Below are 16056 nucleotides of genomic sequence, written 5' to 3' on the forward strand. Positions count from 1 at the left end.
TTGCTCTTGTTACCCAGCCTGGAGTGCAATGGCGCGATCCCGGCTCACCGCAGCCTCCGCCTCCTGGGTTCAAGCAATTCTCCTGCCTCAGCCTCCTGAGTAGCTGGGACTACTGGCATGTGCCACCATGCCCAGCTAATTTTTGTATTTTTAATAGAGACGGGGTTTCACCGTGTTGACCAAGATGGTCTCAATCTCTTGACCTCGTGATCCACCCACCTCGGCCTCCCAAAGTGCTGGGATTACAGGCGTGAGCCACCGCGCCTGGCCTTTTTAATTTTTTGAATGATAATTTTATTTCATCTTCCTGCTATTCTGTGTACATCTGCATATGGAGCATGTGCTGTGCATGCTATTGGCTGGATGCTCCACAGTGTGTACACACAGATACACAGAACATGACCTCCTCCCTGAAGGAGCCTGTCATCTAGAGCAGATCAGATTCCTGTGGAGCTTGTGAAAATATACATGCAAGGCCCACTGTGGGAGTTACTGACTTATTGGGTCTGAAGTGGGTATTAGGCATCTGTGGTTTTTTTAGAGCTCTTTCTTGGTTTTTAGATGTGTATCTCTCATTGTAGAGCCAGTAGTCAGAATAGACAAAACCAAAAACAAAAATTCAAGGCAGGCACAGGTAGGGAATAACTGAAAGGAACAGTAATTGCAAAGCAGAAACATTAAGGAAGGTTTCCTTTAGCATTTTGACTGGTCTTCATGATGAGTTTCATTTTATCAGAGATTTGAAAGTGGGACACTTAAGGGGTATATGGCATAAAGAAAGCTATGGAAAATAATGTATTTATGGGATAATAAAGGAGTTTTAATTCTGTATAGGCAGAATTTTACAGGGCAAGTAAACTCTTAGGCAACCTCTGAAAATAAAACTTCAGTAGAAAGTAGTGCATTTATTTTGGTAAGCTTTGGGTAAAAAGGAATGCTTTATTGTTATGTCTGAAGGATTTTTAACAAAAATGATATTATATCCTTGGTGTTGTATGAACTTTTCTGTTTAATAGGTAAAATTCAGTTTTTTCAAAATGCTTTTTAACAGCAACTGTCCAGGGCAGTACTTTCTAGTGCTTTTGCCCTATCCATAGTGATTTTGATTGCAGTAGATCTGAATAGGGTCCTGGCATCCTGGGGGTTTTTTCTGTTTTTTGTTGTTATTGCTTGTTTGTTTGTTTTTCAGCACAACTGGGCCAGGTACAGTGTCTCCTGCCTGTAATCCCAACACTTTGAGAGGCTAAGGTGGGAGGATCGCTTGAGACCAGGAGTTTGATAGGAGCCTGGGCAACATAGCGAGAGACACCATCTCTACAAAAAATAAAAATTTAAAAATTAGCCAGGTGTGATGGCTCACCTATAGAATTCGCTAGTTGGGTGGGTAAGGCAGAAGGATTACTTAAGCTCAGGAGTTCAAGGTTACAGTGAGTCATGGCCATAAGACTTCACTTCAGCCTGGGTAATAAAGCAAGACCCTGTCTCTAAAAATAAATAAATGAATGAAGCAAGCAAGCAACTGGCTGCTCAAGCATCTTTTTTAAAACCTTGCCAGGTGATTCTGGTATGAATCAAGGCTTGGTTATTACTGAACAAGAGGAATTAGTATACAGAGAAAGTCAAGTGAGATTTTGGCAAAGAATTTGCTGACTTTCCAAGCAATTCTAGACACATGTATTTTGATTAGTAATTTTTCTAAAAAGGTGAAACATCTGAGCCAAACTTTGTATTCCAAGAAAGCGAACAAATTAACAAATATCTTCTTTCTCTATTAGGAAATGTATTAAAGGTAAATATGTATAGAGTGCTATTGAGGGCGAGAGCATAGGATGCTTTGAGGGCGAGAGATGAAAGAAAGACACTTGATAGCACAGTATTTCATTCAGCACCCTCCCTGTTTGATGACTCGCATAAGGCATTGTTACCATTGGCATGAAGCCTTCTGTTAATCGTTCTCAGGGGCAACATATACCTTGGAGATTTGAAACAAACATATGTTGCAGGTTGTGGTCATGTCTCTCCAACCTTCATTTTCAAAGATTTCTAAGTTTAAAAGTCTGTTTCAAAATCTGATTGGGACTTTTACATTTTTTAGGAAAAAGTTTAAAACGCGTTCAGGTGAAACAGTGCGCCTCATGGACCTTCTGGAAGAAGGACTAAAACGATCCATGGACAAATTGAAGGAAAAACAGAGAGACAAGGTAATCCGAAGCCTTATTGGCATAATGTATACTGACCATTATAAGGAATCAGTCCACCTAGGACAAGGCTTATATTACTCGGATTTTATTGAATAGTAAGCTTATTTTGTGAATTGCTGAGCGTTTATTTAGAAAATAGACATCTTGGCAATTAAAAAGACCTTATCTTTTTCCTCTTTTGTTAATGTAGCTTAGTATCTGTGCTGCTTAACAGCAATTCCCAGTGATAGAAGAATATTGCAGACTGAAGGGGTTTGATTCTTCAACTTACATTAGAGTCTACATGTGCCAAGCTCATTCTTTGGGAGCATTTGTAGAGTGGTTATAGCAGTCAGTTCTTGCCACCCACTGCCATTGATGAAGCTTCAGAGCAGGCAACTTGATGGTCTTTCATAGCACCCTTAGAAATGACTATGGTTGGGTTTGTATGGAATTTGGAGGAATTCAAAATGAAGAAAAGTCAACAGGAAAAATTGGTTATTTTTTGTTTTTGTTTTTTTTAAGTTTGGAGCAGTAGAGGAGAGGTCATGCCAAGGATCCTATAACATCTCCAGCAAGGAAAGTCATGTTTTGGAAGGAACACACTACTGTAAAAAGAGGAGTAAAACTACAAAAGAAGAAACAGACTAGGATGTGATGTCACATGAAATATCCAAATGCCAAAAAAGGTGTTTTTTTTTTTAGATGGGGTTTCACCATGATGGCCAGGCTGGTCTTGAACTCCTAACCTCAGGTGATCCACCGCATCCGGCCCTAAAAAAGGTTTTGAGGAAAAGCTCTCTTTGACTTTAAACAGATCACTTACAATCCAGAGAGCATGAAGGCAGGCTGTAATTATGGCTTTATCCTTTTCACTACTCCATTTCCATTGCCAGCAAGAAGAAATCTCAAATAGTTTTTCTCTACTTCCAGTAGATAGTTTCAAATCTACCAAGCTGGGATCTCCAAAATAGTTTTGCCTTTTAATCCTGGTTGTATTAATATTATGCCATTTTTGCACTGCTAAAAAGAAATACCTGAGACTGGGTAATTTATAAAAGAAAAGAGGTTTAATTGGCTCATGGTACTTCTGGCTGTACGAGCATGGCACCAGTATCACTTGGCTTCTGGGGAGGCCTCAGAGCTTTTACTCATGGTGGAAGGTAAAAGGCGGGCAGGCAACTATACATGGTGAAAGCAGGAGCAAGAGAGAGTTGGGGGCGGGGGAGAAGGTGGGAGAAGGTGCCACACACTTAAATGACCAGATCTCACAAGAACTCACTGTCACAAAGACAGCACCAAGCCATAAGGAATCTGTCCCGATGAGCCAACTAAATCACAGGTCTAGGCACATCTGGCACAGTAGATGAAGAGTGGAAAGTTTAGTCATCTAGCCAGTTTGTTTAGTCTGCCTGTTGACAAAAATTGCTTTGGCTCTTTCATTTATTTAATCACCCCAGCTAGTATTTTTTTTAAGTTAATTTTAAATGTGTATGGTAAAATGCACAACTTGATGAATTTTTACATATTTATGCCTTGCAATACCGCTCAAGATGTATTTCCATCACCCTAGAAATTTTCCTATCACTATAAATCACTTTTGCTTATTCTGGAATTTCACATAAATGAAATCACATAGTATGTGTTCTTTTCCATGTCTATCAGTAGTTCACATGTTTTTCGTTTTGTTTTGTTTTTGAGACAGTCTCACTCTGTTACTCAGGCTGGAGTGCAGTGGCAAGATCATAGCTCACTGCACCTTGACCTCCTGGGCTCATGTAATCCAGGTGATCCTTCTACCTCAGCCTCCTGAGTAGCTGGGACTATAGGCACCCACAGCCATACCCGGCTAATTTTTGTATTTTTTGTAGAGATGGGGTTTTGCCATGTTGCCCAGGCTGGAACTCCTGGGCTCAAGCAATTTACCCACCTTGGCCTCCAAAAGTGCTAGGATTAGAGGCATGAACCACCATACCCAGCTGTAGTTCATTTGTTTTTATTGCTGCATATTCTGTTATATGAAGGTGCCACATTTTGTTTACCCATTCTCCTATTAGTGGACATTGGGATTATTTCCAGTTATTGGCTGTTCAGAATACAAAGCTATTTTGAACATTATTGTTGAAGCCCTTCTAGAGGTACATGTGCTTTTTCTTTTGGATATATATCTAGGAATGGCATTCCTGGGTTGTAGGATTGTCTTGTGCTTAACTTTATTTAAAAAATTGCCAAGGAGAAAGTGGTGACTGTTGTATACTCCCACTGCTAACATATGAGAGTTTCATTGTACCATATGTTTACCAACATTGGTGTATTAGTCAGGGTTCCCTAGAGGGACAGGACTAATAGGACAGATATATGTAAAGGGAAGTTTATGAAGTATTAACTTACATGATCACAATGTCCCACAATAGGCTTTCTGTAAGCTGAGGAGCAAGGAGAGCCAGTCCGAACCCCAAAACTGAAGAACTTAGAGTCAGATGTTCCAGGGTAGGAAGTATCCAACACAGGAGAAAGATACAGGCTGGGAGACTAGGCCAGTCTCCTCTTCACTTTTTCTCCCTACTTTATATTCGCTAGCAGCTGATTAGATGGTGCCTACCCATCTAAGGTTGGGTCTGCCCTTCCCAGCCCACTGACTCAAATGTTAATCTCCCTTGGAAACACTTGCAAAGACACACCAGGATCAATACTTTGTATCCTTCAGTCCAATCAAGTTAACAGTGTTAAACATCACAATTGGCTTTGTCGGTGTTTTTTATTTTAGCTTTTCTGATGAGTGTGTCGTGATTTATTGTGGTTAAAATTTGCATTCCTCTGATTAATAATGATATTGACCACCTTTTCTTTATTTTTATTTATTGTTTTGAGACAGAATCTCATTCACCCAGGCTGGAGTGCAGTGGCATGATCTCGGCTTACTGCAACCTCTGCCTCCCAGGTTCGAGTGAGTCTCCTGCCTCAGCCTCCCTAGTAGCTGGGACTGCAGGCACATGGCAACACACCAGGCTAATTTTTGTATTGCTTGTAAAGATGAGGTTTTACCATGTTGGCCAGGCTGGTCTCAAACCCCTGGAACCAGCAATCTGCCTGCCTCAGGTTCCGAAAGTGCTGGGATTATAGGCGTGAGCCACCGTTCCTAGCTTGACTACCTTTTCTTAAGCTTATTGATCATCTAGATAACTTTCTCTTGTGAAGAATCTGTTAAGTCTTTTGCTTATTTATCATTATTATTATTTTGCTTTAGACAATATTTATATTTATACATTTTTGCCCATTCCTGCAGTTTTTTTGTTTTTTGTTTTTTTTTTTCAAGGAGACAGGGTTTCACTATGTTGTCCAGGCTGGTCTCGAACTCCTGACCTTGTGATCCACCCACCTCGCCCTCCCAAAGTGCCGGGATTGCAGGCATGAGCCACTGCACCCGGCCTCCTGAAGTTGTTTTGCATCCATTTGAGATTATTTTTTATCAGTCTGAAGGTCTTTATTTTATTTCATTTTATTTGCATAGGTCTGCTGGGGTGACAGACTCTTTCAGAATTTTCCATTGTCCAGAAATATCTTTGTGTTGCCTTCAGTTTTGAACAATGTTTTTATTGAGTATAGAATTCTAGTTTGGCAGCTGTTTTCAGCATTTTTAGAGATGACATTCCACAGAACTGGAGAGGACCAGTGGCGCTGGGGGGAGGAAATAAATAAAAACGATATTCCATTGTCTTTCAGCTACCATAGTTTCCTTTGAAAAACAGTTGTAAGTTGCTATGGACAAGGCAAGACTCCAAAAAAATCTAGCAGCCATATGACAGTTTGAAAGAAATTTGTTCACAGAGTCTTTGGCTCCTCTGTGGCTCCTTCCTTTTGGGGATTTTGGCCCTGCTTGTTTAGCAGCCCTGTATTCTAAACTCTTGTCTTCTCACCCCAGTAAGACCACTTCTTTCTGCTTGGGTTCTGTAGGGATGTGAAAAATGCCCTTAGGGAAAAAACAAGTGAGCATGGACTATTCCCTGTGTTTTCCTTCTTCCAAGAACTATAGCCCCGTCAACTTTGCTTGTGTTGATGCTCTCTAGTGACGTCAAACAGTTGTTTCATATGTTTAACCCAGCTTTTAAATAGTTGCTTTTGGTAGAATGGTTAGTCTGTTGCAAGGTACTCTGTCATGGCCAGAAGCAAAATCCTTACTTACTTACTTGTGGCCTAATATTGCGTTAGAATACTTGAGCAAATATTAGCAAAATAGTGAATAGGTTTTTTCATCTACTCTTAATACACTCTTGATTTCAATTAATTACTTAACCCAAATATTTTATTTGTATTTTCTGTGTTACTGTGTTTCCTATAACTTCATAATGTTCATAGTATAAAGTGGTTATAAACTAATAATTGATGCTTCTGGTTTCATATCTACTGAATACATTGGGAAAAGGTATTTATGCTGACATTTTACAAATTCAGTTTCTCATAGAAACATTCTTCATTGTGCATAATGCATTTTACATTTTCATTATTTTCTTTGTACGTTAGCCCATGTCCTGCCTCATTGTCAACGTTTATTAAAGTTTATTGATAAAAGAATATCATTAGATGTTCCCTACCCCAGTCTTATGCCTATGAGCCACCAGGTCAAAAGCAGCAGTCAGTAAACTATAAAATACTGTTTTGTTTTTCCCAAAGGTCTTAACTGCAGAGGAACTGAATGCTGCTCAGACATCTGTTGCTTATGGCTGTATCAAATATGCTGACCTTTCCCATAACCGGTTGAATGACTACATCTTCTCCTTTGACAAAATGCTAGATGACAGAGGAAATACAGCTGCTTACTTGTTGTATGCCTTCACCAGAATCAGGTAATTATGGGTAGATATTGTTTTATTTTAAATCAAATGAAAAGCATGTTACTCCAAATTTTTTTTTTTTTTTTTAATAGGGTCTTGATCTCAAATGATCTTCCCACCTTTAGCCTCCTGAGTAGCTGGGATTACTGATGTACCACCATTACACCTGGCTCTAAGATGGGTTTTTTTGTTTTGTTTTGTTTTGTTTTTTGGTTTTTTTTGAGACGGAGTCGCACTCTGTTGCCCAGGCTAAAAGTGCAATCATGCGATCTCGGCTCACTGCAACCTCTGCTTCCCAGGTTCAAGTGATTTTCCTGCCTCAGCCTCCCCAGTAGCTGGGATTACAGGTATCCACCACCATGCCCAGCTAACTTTTGTATTATTATTAGAGACAGGGTTTCACTATGTTGGTGAGGCAGGTCTCAAACCCTGGACCTCAAGTGATCTGCCCACCTTGGCCTCCCAAAGTGCTGAGATTACAGGCATGAGCCATCACACCGAGCCTAGAGTGGTTATTTTTTTGTTGTTTAGATTTACTTTTCTGTCTACAAGTATCTTTGGAAATATGTCCTCTTTTAGAATTGCAAGTTATCCCAGAATCCCTAAACCTGGCTCTAATTGCACTTGCCAATATTCTCCTAGATGCTCTGTGTTTAAATATCTGGGAAGTGTCAGCCGATCCCCTAAAAGAATTACATTTCCATTTTTAGTATTATGAAATCCTTTAGGTCAGGTTATTAGTTTTGCATAATATTATGCCCTATAATAAAATACTTCAGGCCGGGCGCGGTGGCTCAAGCCTGTAATCCCAGCACTTTGGGAGGCCGAGGTGGGTGGATCACGAGGTCAAGAGATCGAGACCATCCTGGTCAACATGGTGAAACCCCGTCTCTACTAAAAATACAAAACATTAGCTGGGCATGGTGGTGTGTGCCTGTAATCCCAGCTACTCAGGAGGCTGAGGCAGGAGAATTGCCTGAACCCAGGAGGCGGAGGTTGCGGTGAGCCGAGATCGTGCCATTGCACTCCAGCCTGGGTGACAAGAGCGAAACTCCGTCTCAAAAAATAAATAAATAAATAAATAAAATAAAATACTTCATTTTTATAGGAAATTCTTTATAGTTGGTGATAATTTCTGATTTACATGAATCACTTCTTAGTATATGTTTTCGAGTGGAGAACGAGTATGCCTAAGAAAAGGAAACAGTGGTTGTTGCCTGATAATTTTTTCTTTTAAGGTCTATTGCACGTCTGGCCAATATTGATGAAGAAATGCTCCAAAAAGCTGCTCAAGAAACCAAGATTCTTTTGGATCATGAGAAGGAATGGAAACTAGGCCGTTGCATTTTACGGTTCCCTGAGATTCTGCAAAAGATTTTAGATGACTTATTTCTCCACACTCTCTGTGATTATATATATGAGCTGGCAACTACTTTCACAGAGTTCTATGATAGCTGCTATTGTGTGGAGAAAGATAGACAAACTGGTGAGTGTCTTTTTTTTTTTTTTTTTCCTAGGAGACATGGATCTTTGCTCTGTCCCTTGGGCTGGAGTGCAGTGGTGAAATCATAGCTCACTGCAGCCTCAAACTTCTGGCCTCAAGTGGTTCTTCCACTTGAGCCTCCCAAATGGCTGGAATTACACGTGTGAGCTACTGTACCCAGCTCCAAGTGTCTCATTTAGTAGCCATGTTGGGGATGGGTGCCATCAAGGCATTTGAATTGTGTTGGAGTGTTTTTCAGGTTTGTTTTATTCATGGAATTTCCCCTTTTTCCCTAATAGTTGCGTAGTGATTCACATCATATAAAAGGACAAAATTTGAAGTAGCACTTTAAACCAGAAATGGGAATTCTGCCCAGTTAGTCTGTTTTTCTACAACATCAGGCACATGAGATGGAACCTTAGGACTCCAAAGAAAACATTTGGAAGATTACTGAGAGTAGGACATTTCCAACAAACAGTGTGTTTGTGGGTCCCAGAAGGAATCTTTGAGTGTTTTTGATAATGGAAACGTTGGAAAACAATTGTTATCTTTTCTTACCTTAGGCTCTCTGCTGTCTGTCATATTACATAGTTAATGAAGTTGTCTGAATTAATGTATTATAAGGCAAGTAGGCATTTGTTAGAGTCATGCCTGAGAACTGAAACTTTATTAGGGAAAAAAAAATCACCAATTATGTTAATAAGGTTTATGGTTATTTCCGACTGTTAGGAAAAAATTTTTTAAAAAGTGAAATGTGCTGTTCTAATCATTGCCGACCTCATAGCTCTTAATAGTCAAAAACAATTATTTTTTTTAACAGAAGTGCCTTTATTTTTTTAATTGTCTGTCTTCCTGGTTTAAGGTAAAAGATTCTAGTTAAAACCCAAAAACATCTGTGGGTTGGGCTATGCACTTCTAACTAAAATTTGCAAGTAATATAGATTCTTTAATAATGATTTTCAAAAAGGAAAACAAGTTATAAACAGCTTTTTTCTGTCTTTTTCAGGAAAAATCTTGAAGGTGAACATGTGGCGTATGCTGTTATGTGAAGCAGTAGCTGCTGTCATGGCCAAGGGGTTCGATATCCTGGGAATAAAACCTGTCCAGAGGATGTAATCCTTCTTAGGTTTGAACACTGTGTGTTTTTACCAAAGTGGCCATTGGCACTGTTTGCTTTTTTACAATCATGTGGACATAAGCATAAAAGTAAAGAAAATTTGTCAACTATGCAAAATGTGGTTTTTTATCTCTAACAACTAGAATTCTAAAAAGAAAAAAAATCACTTTCACAAATATGCTTATATCTTGCTGAGCATTAAACCAAAATGGCTTTTAATGGAGACCATGAAATAATAGGATTTGTGCACCACAGTAAGAGTGTATTGACTTGGCAGGAATGTTTCATTAATTTTAATTAGATAAGGAATTCCATTTATTGACCCTGAAAAGAGTGACTTGGCAGGAATGTTTTATTAATTTTAATTAGATAAGGAATTCCATTTATTGACCCTGAAAAGGCCCCAAGAACTTTACACATCTTCATTGTCCCATTCATGTCTCATTTCATTGTTCTGTGAGAGATATTTATCCTGTTTTACAAGTAACAAAACTTGAGATTGCACAGAGATAAGTAACTTGCCCTGGATTGCTCAGGAACAAAATTAAGATTCACACCCATGCATGTTTAAAATCCCAAATTCTTCTGTGGATATTCTCAAAAATAAAAAAAAGTCCCAAATTCAGGCTTTTTCCATTTTAAGAAAAGATGACCCTGGCAATATAATAAATCTTGGTTCAAGGGAAGGGGGCAAGGAAATATAGAGTGGAAATTTTCCTGAAGCTCAAGATTAACTCTTAACATCTTATTGGCCATATGCCAATCCTAGTTGCAAAGGAGGTTGGAAACCTAGCATGAATGTCCAGGCTAAGAAGAGGATTGCCATGATTTCCTTAGACCAGTCACGATTCATCCCCCAGGCAAGGCATATTGTCTCGTTTCATGAAATTGGAGTCCTTGTAGCAGGACAGAATGTGGAGATTGGTAGTGGCAGCAAGAGAGGTTTTGGGGTACAATTCCACACACTAATTATTGAGATGGCAGTTACTGGAATCTGCCAATACAAATTAAAAATGAAATGAGATGGCCAGGTGTGGTGGCTCACACCTGTAAGCCAAGCACTTTGGAGGCCAAGGCGGGTGGATCACCTGAGGTCGGGTGTTCAAGACCAGCCTGACCAACACGGTGAAACTCCATCTTAAAAAAATAAATTAATTAAATAAAGAAATTTAAAAAATGAAATGAGATTGCATGTAAAGCCAACACAATAGAAAATGAATGCTTAATAAGCATGAATTGTATCATACTATGCTGTTTCTAAAAGTCTACAAGCTTAGAGGAACCTTAGAGAGGATCTTAATGAGTCATGATGATAGCTTCCATTCACAAACTGGTATGTATAAGTCTATCACGTCCACGTTAGATCGCTGCTCCCTCCAACAAATACGGGGAGGCTAAGCAGTTTCCTCTACTAACTGCAAAGACAGTCCACCTAGACTATTGAGCCCAGGGGTCAGAAGATTTGGGAGATTTTATGAATTAAAAACAGGATTCAGTGAGGTGGAGGAGAAAATGATGAAAGACTAGGGGAGTATGTTAAGTTAACCAAAGGTCATGATAAGTTCATACACTGGAATATCATCTCGAGACCATAACTATATCTTTAAAACATTGTCTTACCATAATTTATAGATATATAAATACCATTTGTTAATGTAGATAATATTAGAACCCTTTCCTTAGGAATAGTATAGTTCCGATTCTCCTGTTTGTTTTTAGAGACGAAGTCTTGGTCTGTTTTCCAGGCTGGAGTGCATTGATGCCTTTTTTTTTTTTTTTTTTTTTTTCTTCCCAGGTTCAGGCAATTCTCTTGCCTCAGTATCCCAAGTGGCAGGGACTACAGGTGTGTGCCACCACGCCCAGCTAATTTTTTGTATTTTTAGTAGAGACGGCATTTCACTGTGTTAGCCAGGATGATCTTGATCTCCTGACCTTGTGATCCGCCCACCTCGGCCTCCCAAAGTGCTGTGATTACAGGTGTGAGCTACTGGGCCCAGCCTACCCTGTTTTTAATGTGCTAGCCTTTGGAAAAACAAAGCCAGTTTGACTTCAGATAATCCTTAATCTTATTTAAGCCTGTGGGCCTTTGTGACTCTCAAACTTGCCTTCACTTGACCTCTAAAAAAAGTCAAAATAATTTTTTATTGGTTAAAAGAAAAAATATGCTTTTCAGATGTTCATTCATTTATCCTAACAAATGCAATGATCTTTTCTGTGACCTCAAGCTTATTCACTGCATTCTAGGAAATTACTGTACTGTATATCAATAGCTCTAAACACCATTGATTGCAATATACTATCGTTTTGTGCTACTAAAAAAACTTGACCAACTTTTAAACCGATAGAACGTTTGTATAAGTTAGAATTTCATTTCACGTGTACTGAAGTCTTTTAGACTTTTATCATGTATCACTTATGTGCAAACTTAGCAAAGGAAAACACAACTGAAGTAAATTGGTTAAAATACTCCCAAAACTTAACCAGTCCTCTCTTTTGAGATACTTTTTGATGCAGGTCATTAACTTCTGTCGTTTCTAGACAATATCATCCTCTATGCTATCAAAAACATTGATGATGCAGTGTTTTGATGTTCCACTGTGGTTCCCAGGATTATTATCTGAGTCCTAATATCCATGTGAAGACAGTGATGACTGTCACAACCATCATCTGTGAGATGCATTGCAATTAACGGAAATGTTAAAATGTACATCTCAAAATTGATTCAACACAATAATGTGAGGAATGAGGAAAATTAAGTTGGTAGGAAAAGGTTTGACCTGGTATGGTCCAGTGTCTCTACATAAATATAAATTTTCCACATCCCATTCTTTAATTTACAGAATTAAATTAATTTACAGACCTGTTTGCTGAGCTAATCTATTTCTTAGGCCTCTACTCAGTGCTTTCCCAGACACAGGGCTGCCTGAAGGCTTCCATCATCCAAAGATATCTGGTTTGCCAGAATTCAGTTACTCTCCCCAATCCCAACCCCAATGAGAATTCTGTGCCAATCTCACCGCCCCTGGCACTTCATAGGGCCAGTAGAATGACATTTAAAGTCCAAAAGTGGGGGAAACTGTTAATCAAGATCTCTATATTCAGCAAAGCTGTTCTTCAAAAATGAAGATGGTATTAAGATGTTTCCCAATAAACAAAGTTTGTCACTAGGAGACCATCCTTACAAGAAATGCTAAATGTTGAAAGGTAAGGACCCTAGACTAACTAAATAACATCAATAAAGGTAAGTACATAAAAAGTGTAAAAGATTAGAAAATCAAATATATAAAAGTATAAAAATTAACAGTAATGTATTTTTTATTTGTAGCTTTTTTCTTACTTAAAAGGCAACTATGGAGATGGGTGTGGTGGCATGGGCCCTGTAGTATCAGCTGTTCAGGAGACCGAGGTGGGAAGACTGCTTGAGTCCAGGAGTTTGAGGCTGTAGTGTGCTATGATCACCTCTATAAATAACCACTGCACTCCAGCCTGGGCAACATAATGGGACCTCATCTCTAAAAAATAAAAATTTTTAGGCCGGGCGCGGTGGCTCACGCCTATAATCCCAGCACTTTGGGAGGCTGAGGCGGGTGGATCACGAGGTCAAGAGATCAAGACCATCCTGGTCAACATGGTGAAACCCCGTCTCTACTAAAAATACAAAAAATTAGCTGGGCATGGTGGCGCGTGCCTGTAATCCCAGCTACTCAGGAGGCTGAGGCAGAATTGCCTGAACCCAGGAGGCGGAGGTTGCGGTGAGCCGAGATCGCGCCATTGCACTCCAGCCTGGGTAACAAGAGCAAAACTCTGTCTAAAAAAAAAAAAAAAAAAAAAAAAAAAAAAAAAAAAAAAAAAAAAAAAAAAAAATTTAAAATTAAAAGGGCAACTGCATAAATCTATGTTGATGGACATATAATGTGTAAAGACAGACATATAATGTATAAAAACTGTCGATAGATGTAAAACAACATAAATATATGTTGATGGACATACACTGTATAAAGATGTAATTTGTCACAAAAACAAAACTATAAAAGGGAATAGGAGACTGCTGTATAGGAGCAAAGATTTTGTATACTACTGAAACTAAGTTGATATTAATCTGAACTTGATTGTTATAAATTAAGATGTTAATTGTAACCCCCAGGACAACCACCAAGAAAATAACTCCAAAATATATGGTAAGAGAAATAAGGTAATTAACATAGTACACTAAAATGAAAAATACCTACTTAACATGTTGAAGGCATAAAAAAGAAAATACGATGAGACATGAATGAATTAGAGAATAGAAAAACAATAGAGAAAATCAATTCAATCAAAAGTTGGTTTCTTAAGATCAGCAAAATTGTCAAACCTTTATAGACTGAAAGAAAAAAGACTCAAATAATTAAAATCAGGCATGAGAGTAGAGATATTACTATTGACCTTACAGAATAAAAGGAATAGAGAATACAATTGTATGCCAAAAAATTAGACAATTTAGATGAAATGGACAAATTCCTAGAAACATACAAACTACCAAAACTAACTCAAAATCTGAATAGACCTATGTAGCAAAGAGATTTAGTCAGTAGTCAAAAACTTCCAACAAAGAAAACCCAAGGACCAGATGGCTTTTCTGGTGAATTCTACCAAATCTTTAAAGAAGACTTAACACCATTCCTTCTAAAACTCTTCAAAAAAAGGTTTGTTTTTTTGTTTGTTTTTTAATCATCCAGCCCAAAATGTCAAGGATCGCTTTTTAACTCATTCTACAAGGATATTTTTATCCCAATATTCAAACCAAAAGCATCATAAAATAAAACTTCAGATCAATTATTACATAGATACAGAAAATTCAATAATAACATTGAATTCAGCAAAATACTAAAAGAACTATACACATGACCAAGTGAGATTTACCTGAGAAATGTAAAGGTGATTCAACATATGAAGTAAAATCACAGGTTGGCATGGTGGCTCATGCCTGTAATCCCAGCACTTTGGGCAGCAGAGGCAGGTGGACTGATTGAGGTCAGGTGTTCAAGACCAGCCTGGCCAACATGGTGAAATTCCATGTCTACAAAAAAATGCAAAAATAAGCCAGGCATGGTGGCATGCACCTGTAATCCCAGCTATTTGGGTGGCTGAGGCACAAGAATTGCTTGAACCTGGGAGGCAGAGGTTGCAGTGAGCTGAGACTGAGCCACTGCACTCCAGCCTGAGTGTTTAACAGAATGAGACCCTGTCTCAAAAACAAAAAAAAATCACAGTAATACATCATATTAATAAACTCATCATATTAATAAATTCATATTAATGAATAGGGAAATTAAAACCCCACATGAGAATCTCAATAGACCAGAAACAAAGATGTTAACTTGTGTCACATCTGTTCAGTACTCTACTGGAAGTTCTAGCCAGGACAATTAGGTGAGGAAAAATAAAAGGCTTTAAGATAGGAAAGGAAGAAATGAGATTATCACTATTTCCAGATAACATGGTTTTACATATAGAACATTCTAAAGACTACACACATACACAAAATTAGTGCTTATAAATCAGCAGAGTTGCAAGATACAAACTCAATATAAAAATTTGTATTTCTAGACACTTGGAATGAACAACACAAAAATGACAGAACAATTTCATTTATGATAACATCAAAAGAACACAGTGGAAGAAAAAAACTGGTATATATATATACCAGTATTCCATTGTGTGTATATATATATATACTCAGCCATAAAAAGGAATGAATCAATGGCATTCACAGCAACCTGGGTGGGACTGGGGACTATTATTCTAAGCAAGGTAACTCAGGAATGGAAAACCAAACATAGTATGTTCTTATAAGTGGGAGCTAAGCTCTGAGGATGCAAAGGCATAAGAATGACAATAGGCCAGTGCAGTGGCTCACGCCTTAATCCCACACTTTGGGAGGCCGAGGTGGGTAGATCACTTGAGATCAGGAGTTCAAGACCAGCCTGGCCAACATGGTAAAGCCCTGTCTCTACTAAAAATACAAAAATTACCTGAGTGTGGTGGCGGGCGCTTGTAATCTCAGTTACACGGGAGGCTGACGCACAGGAATCGCTTAAACCCAGGAGGCAGAGGTTGCAATGAGCTGAGATTATACCACTGCACTCCAGCCTGGGTGACAGAGGGAGACTCCATATCAAAATAAATAAATAAAGAATGATACAATAGACTTGGGGGACCAAGGAGGAAAGGGTGGGAAGGGGGTGAGGGATAAAAGACTACAGATCAAGTTCAGTGTATACTGCTCAGTATATACTGATGATGAATGCACCAAAATCTTACAAATCACCACCAAAGAACTTACATAACCAAATATTACCAGTTCCCCAAAAACCTATGGAAATTTAAAAAAAAGAAATTTTTTTTTTTTTTTTTTTTTTTTTTTTTTTTTTTTTTTTTTTTTTTTTTTTTTTTTTTTTTTTT

The 16056-nt window shown here is 38.4% G+C and overlaps 1 protein-coding gene across 1 annotated transcript in view; it reads left to right on the plus strand.

The window, feature by feature from the left end:
• RARS1 (arginyl-tRNA synthetase 1) overlaps window positions 1–9724 on the plus strand; it is a 34431-nt gene extending 24707 nt beyond the window's left edge. Inside the window, exons 12-15 of the mRNA XM_017534457.2 lie at window positions 2096–2201; window positions 6852–7024; window positions 8251–8498; window positions 9502–9724. Coding sequence (XP_017389946.1) covers window positions 2096–2201; window positions 6852–7024; window positions 8251–8498; window positions 9502–9611 — 637 coding nt within the window. The 3' untranslated portion in view covers window positions 9612–9724. The remainder of the gene's footprint in view (window positions 1–2095; window positions 2202–6851; window positions 7025–8250; window positions 8499–9501) is intronic.
• The last annotated feature ends 6332 nt before the right edge of the window (window positions 9725–16056 follow it).

Source organism: Cebus imitator, unplaced genomic scaffold (genome assembly GCF_001604975.1).
Source record: "Cebus imitator isolate Cc_AM_T3 unplaced genomic scaffold, Cebus_imitator-1.0 Scaffold86, whole genome shotgun sequence".
NCBI classification, from domain to species: domain Eukaryota; kingdom Metazoa; phylum Chordata; class Mammalia; order Primates; family Cebidae; genus Cebus; species Cebus imitator.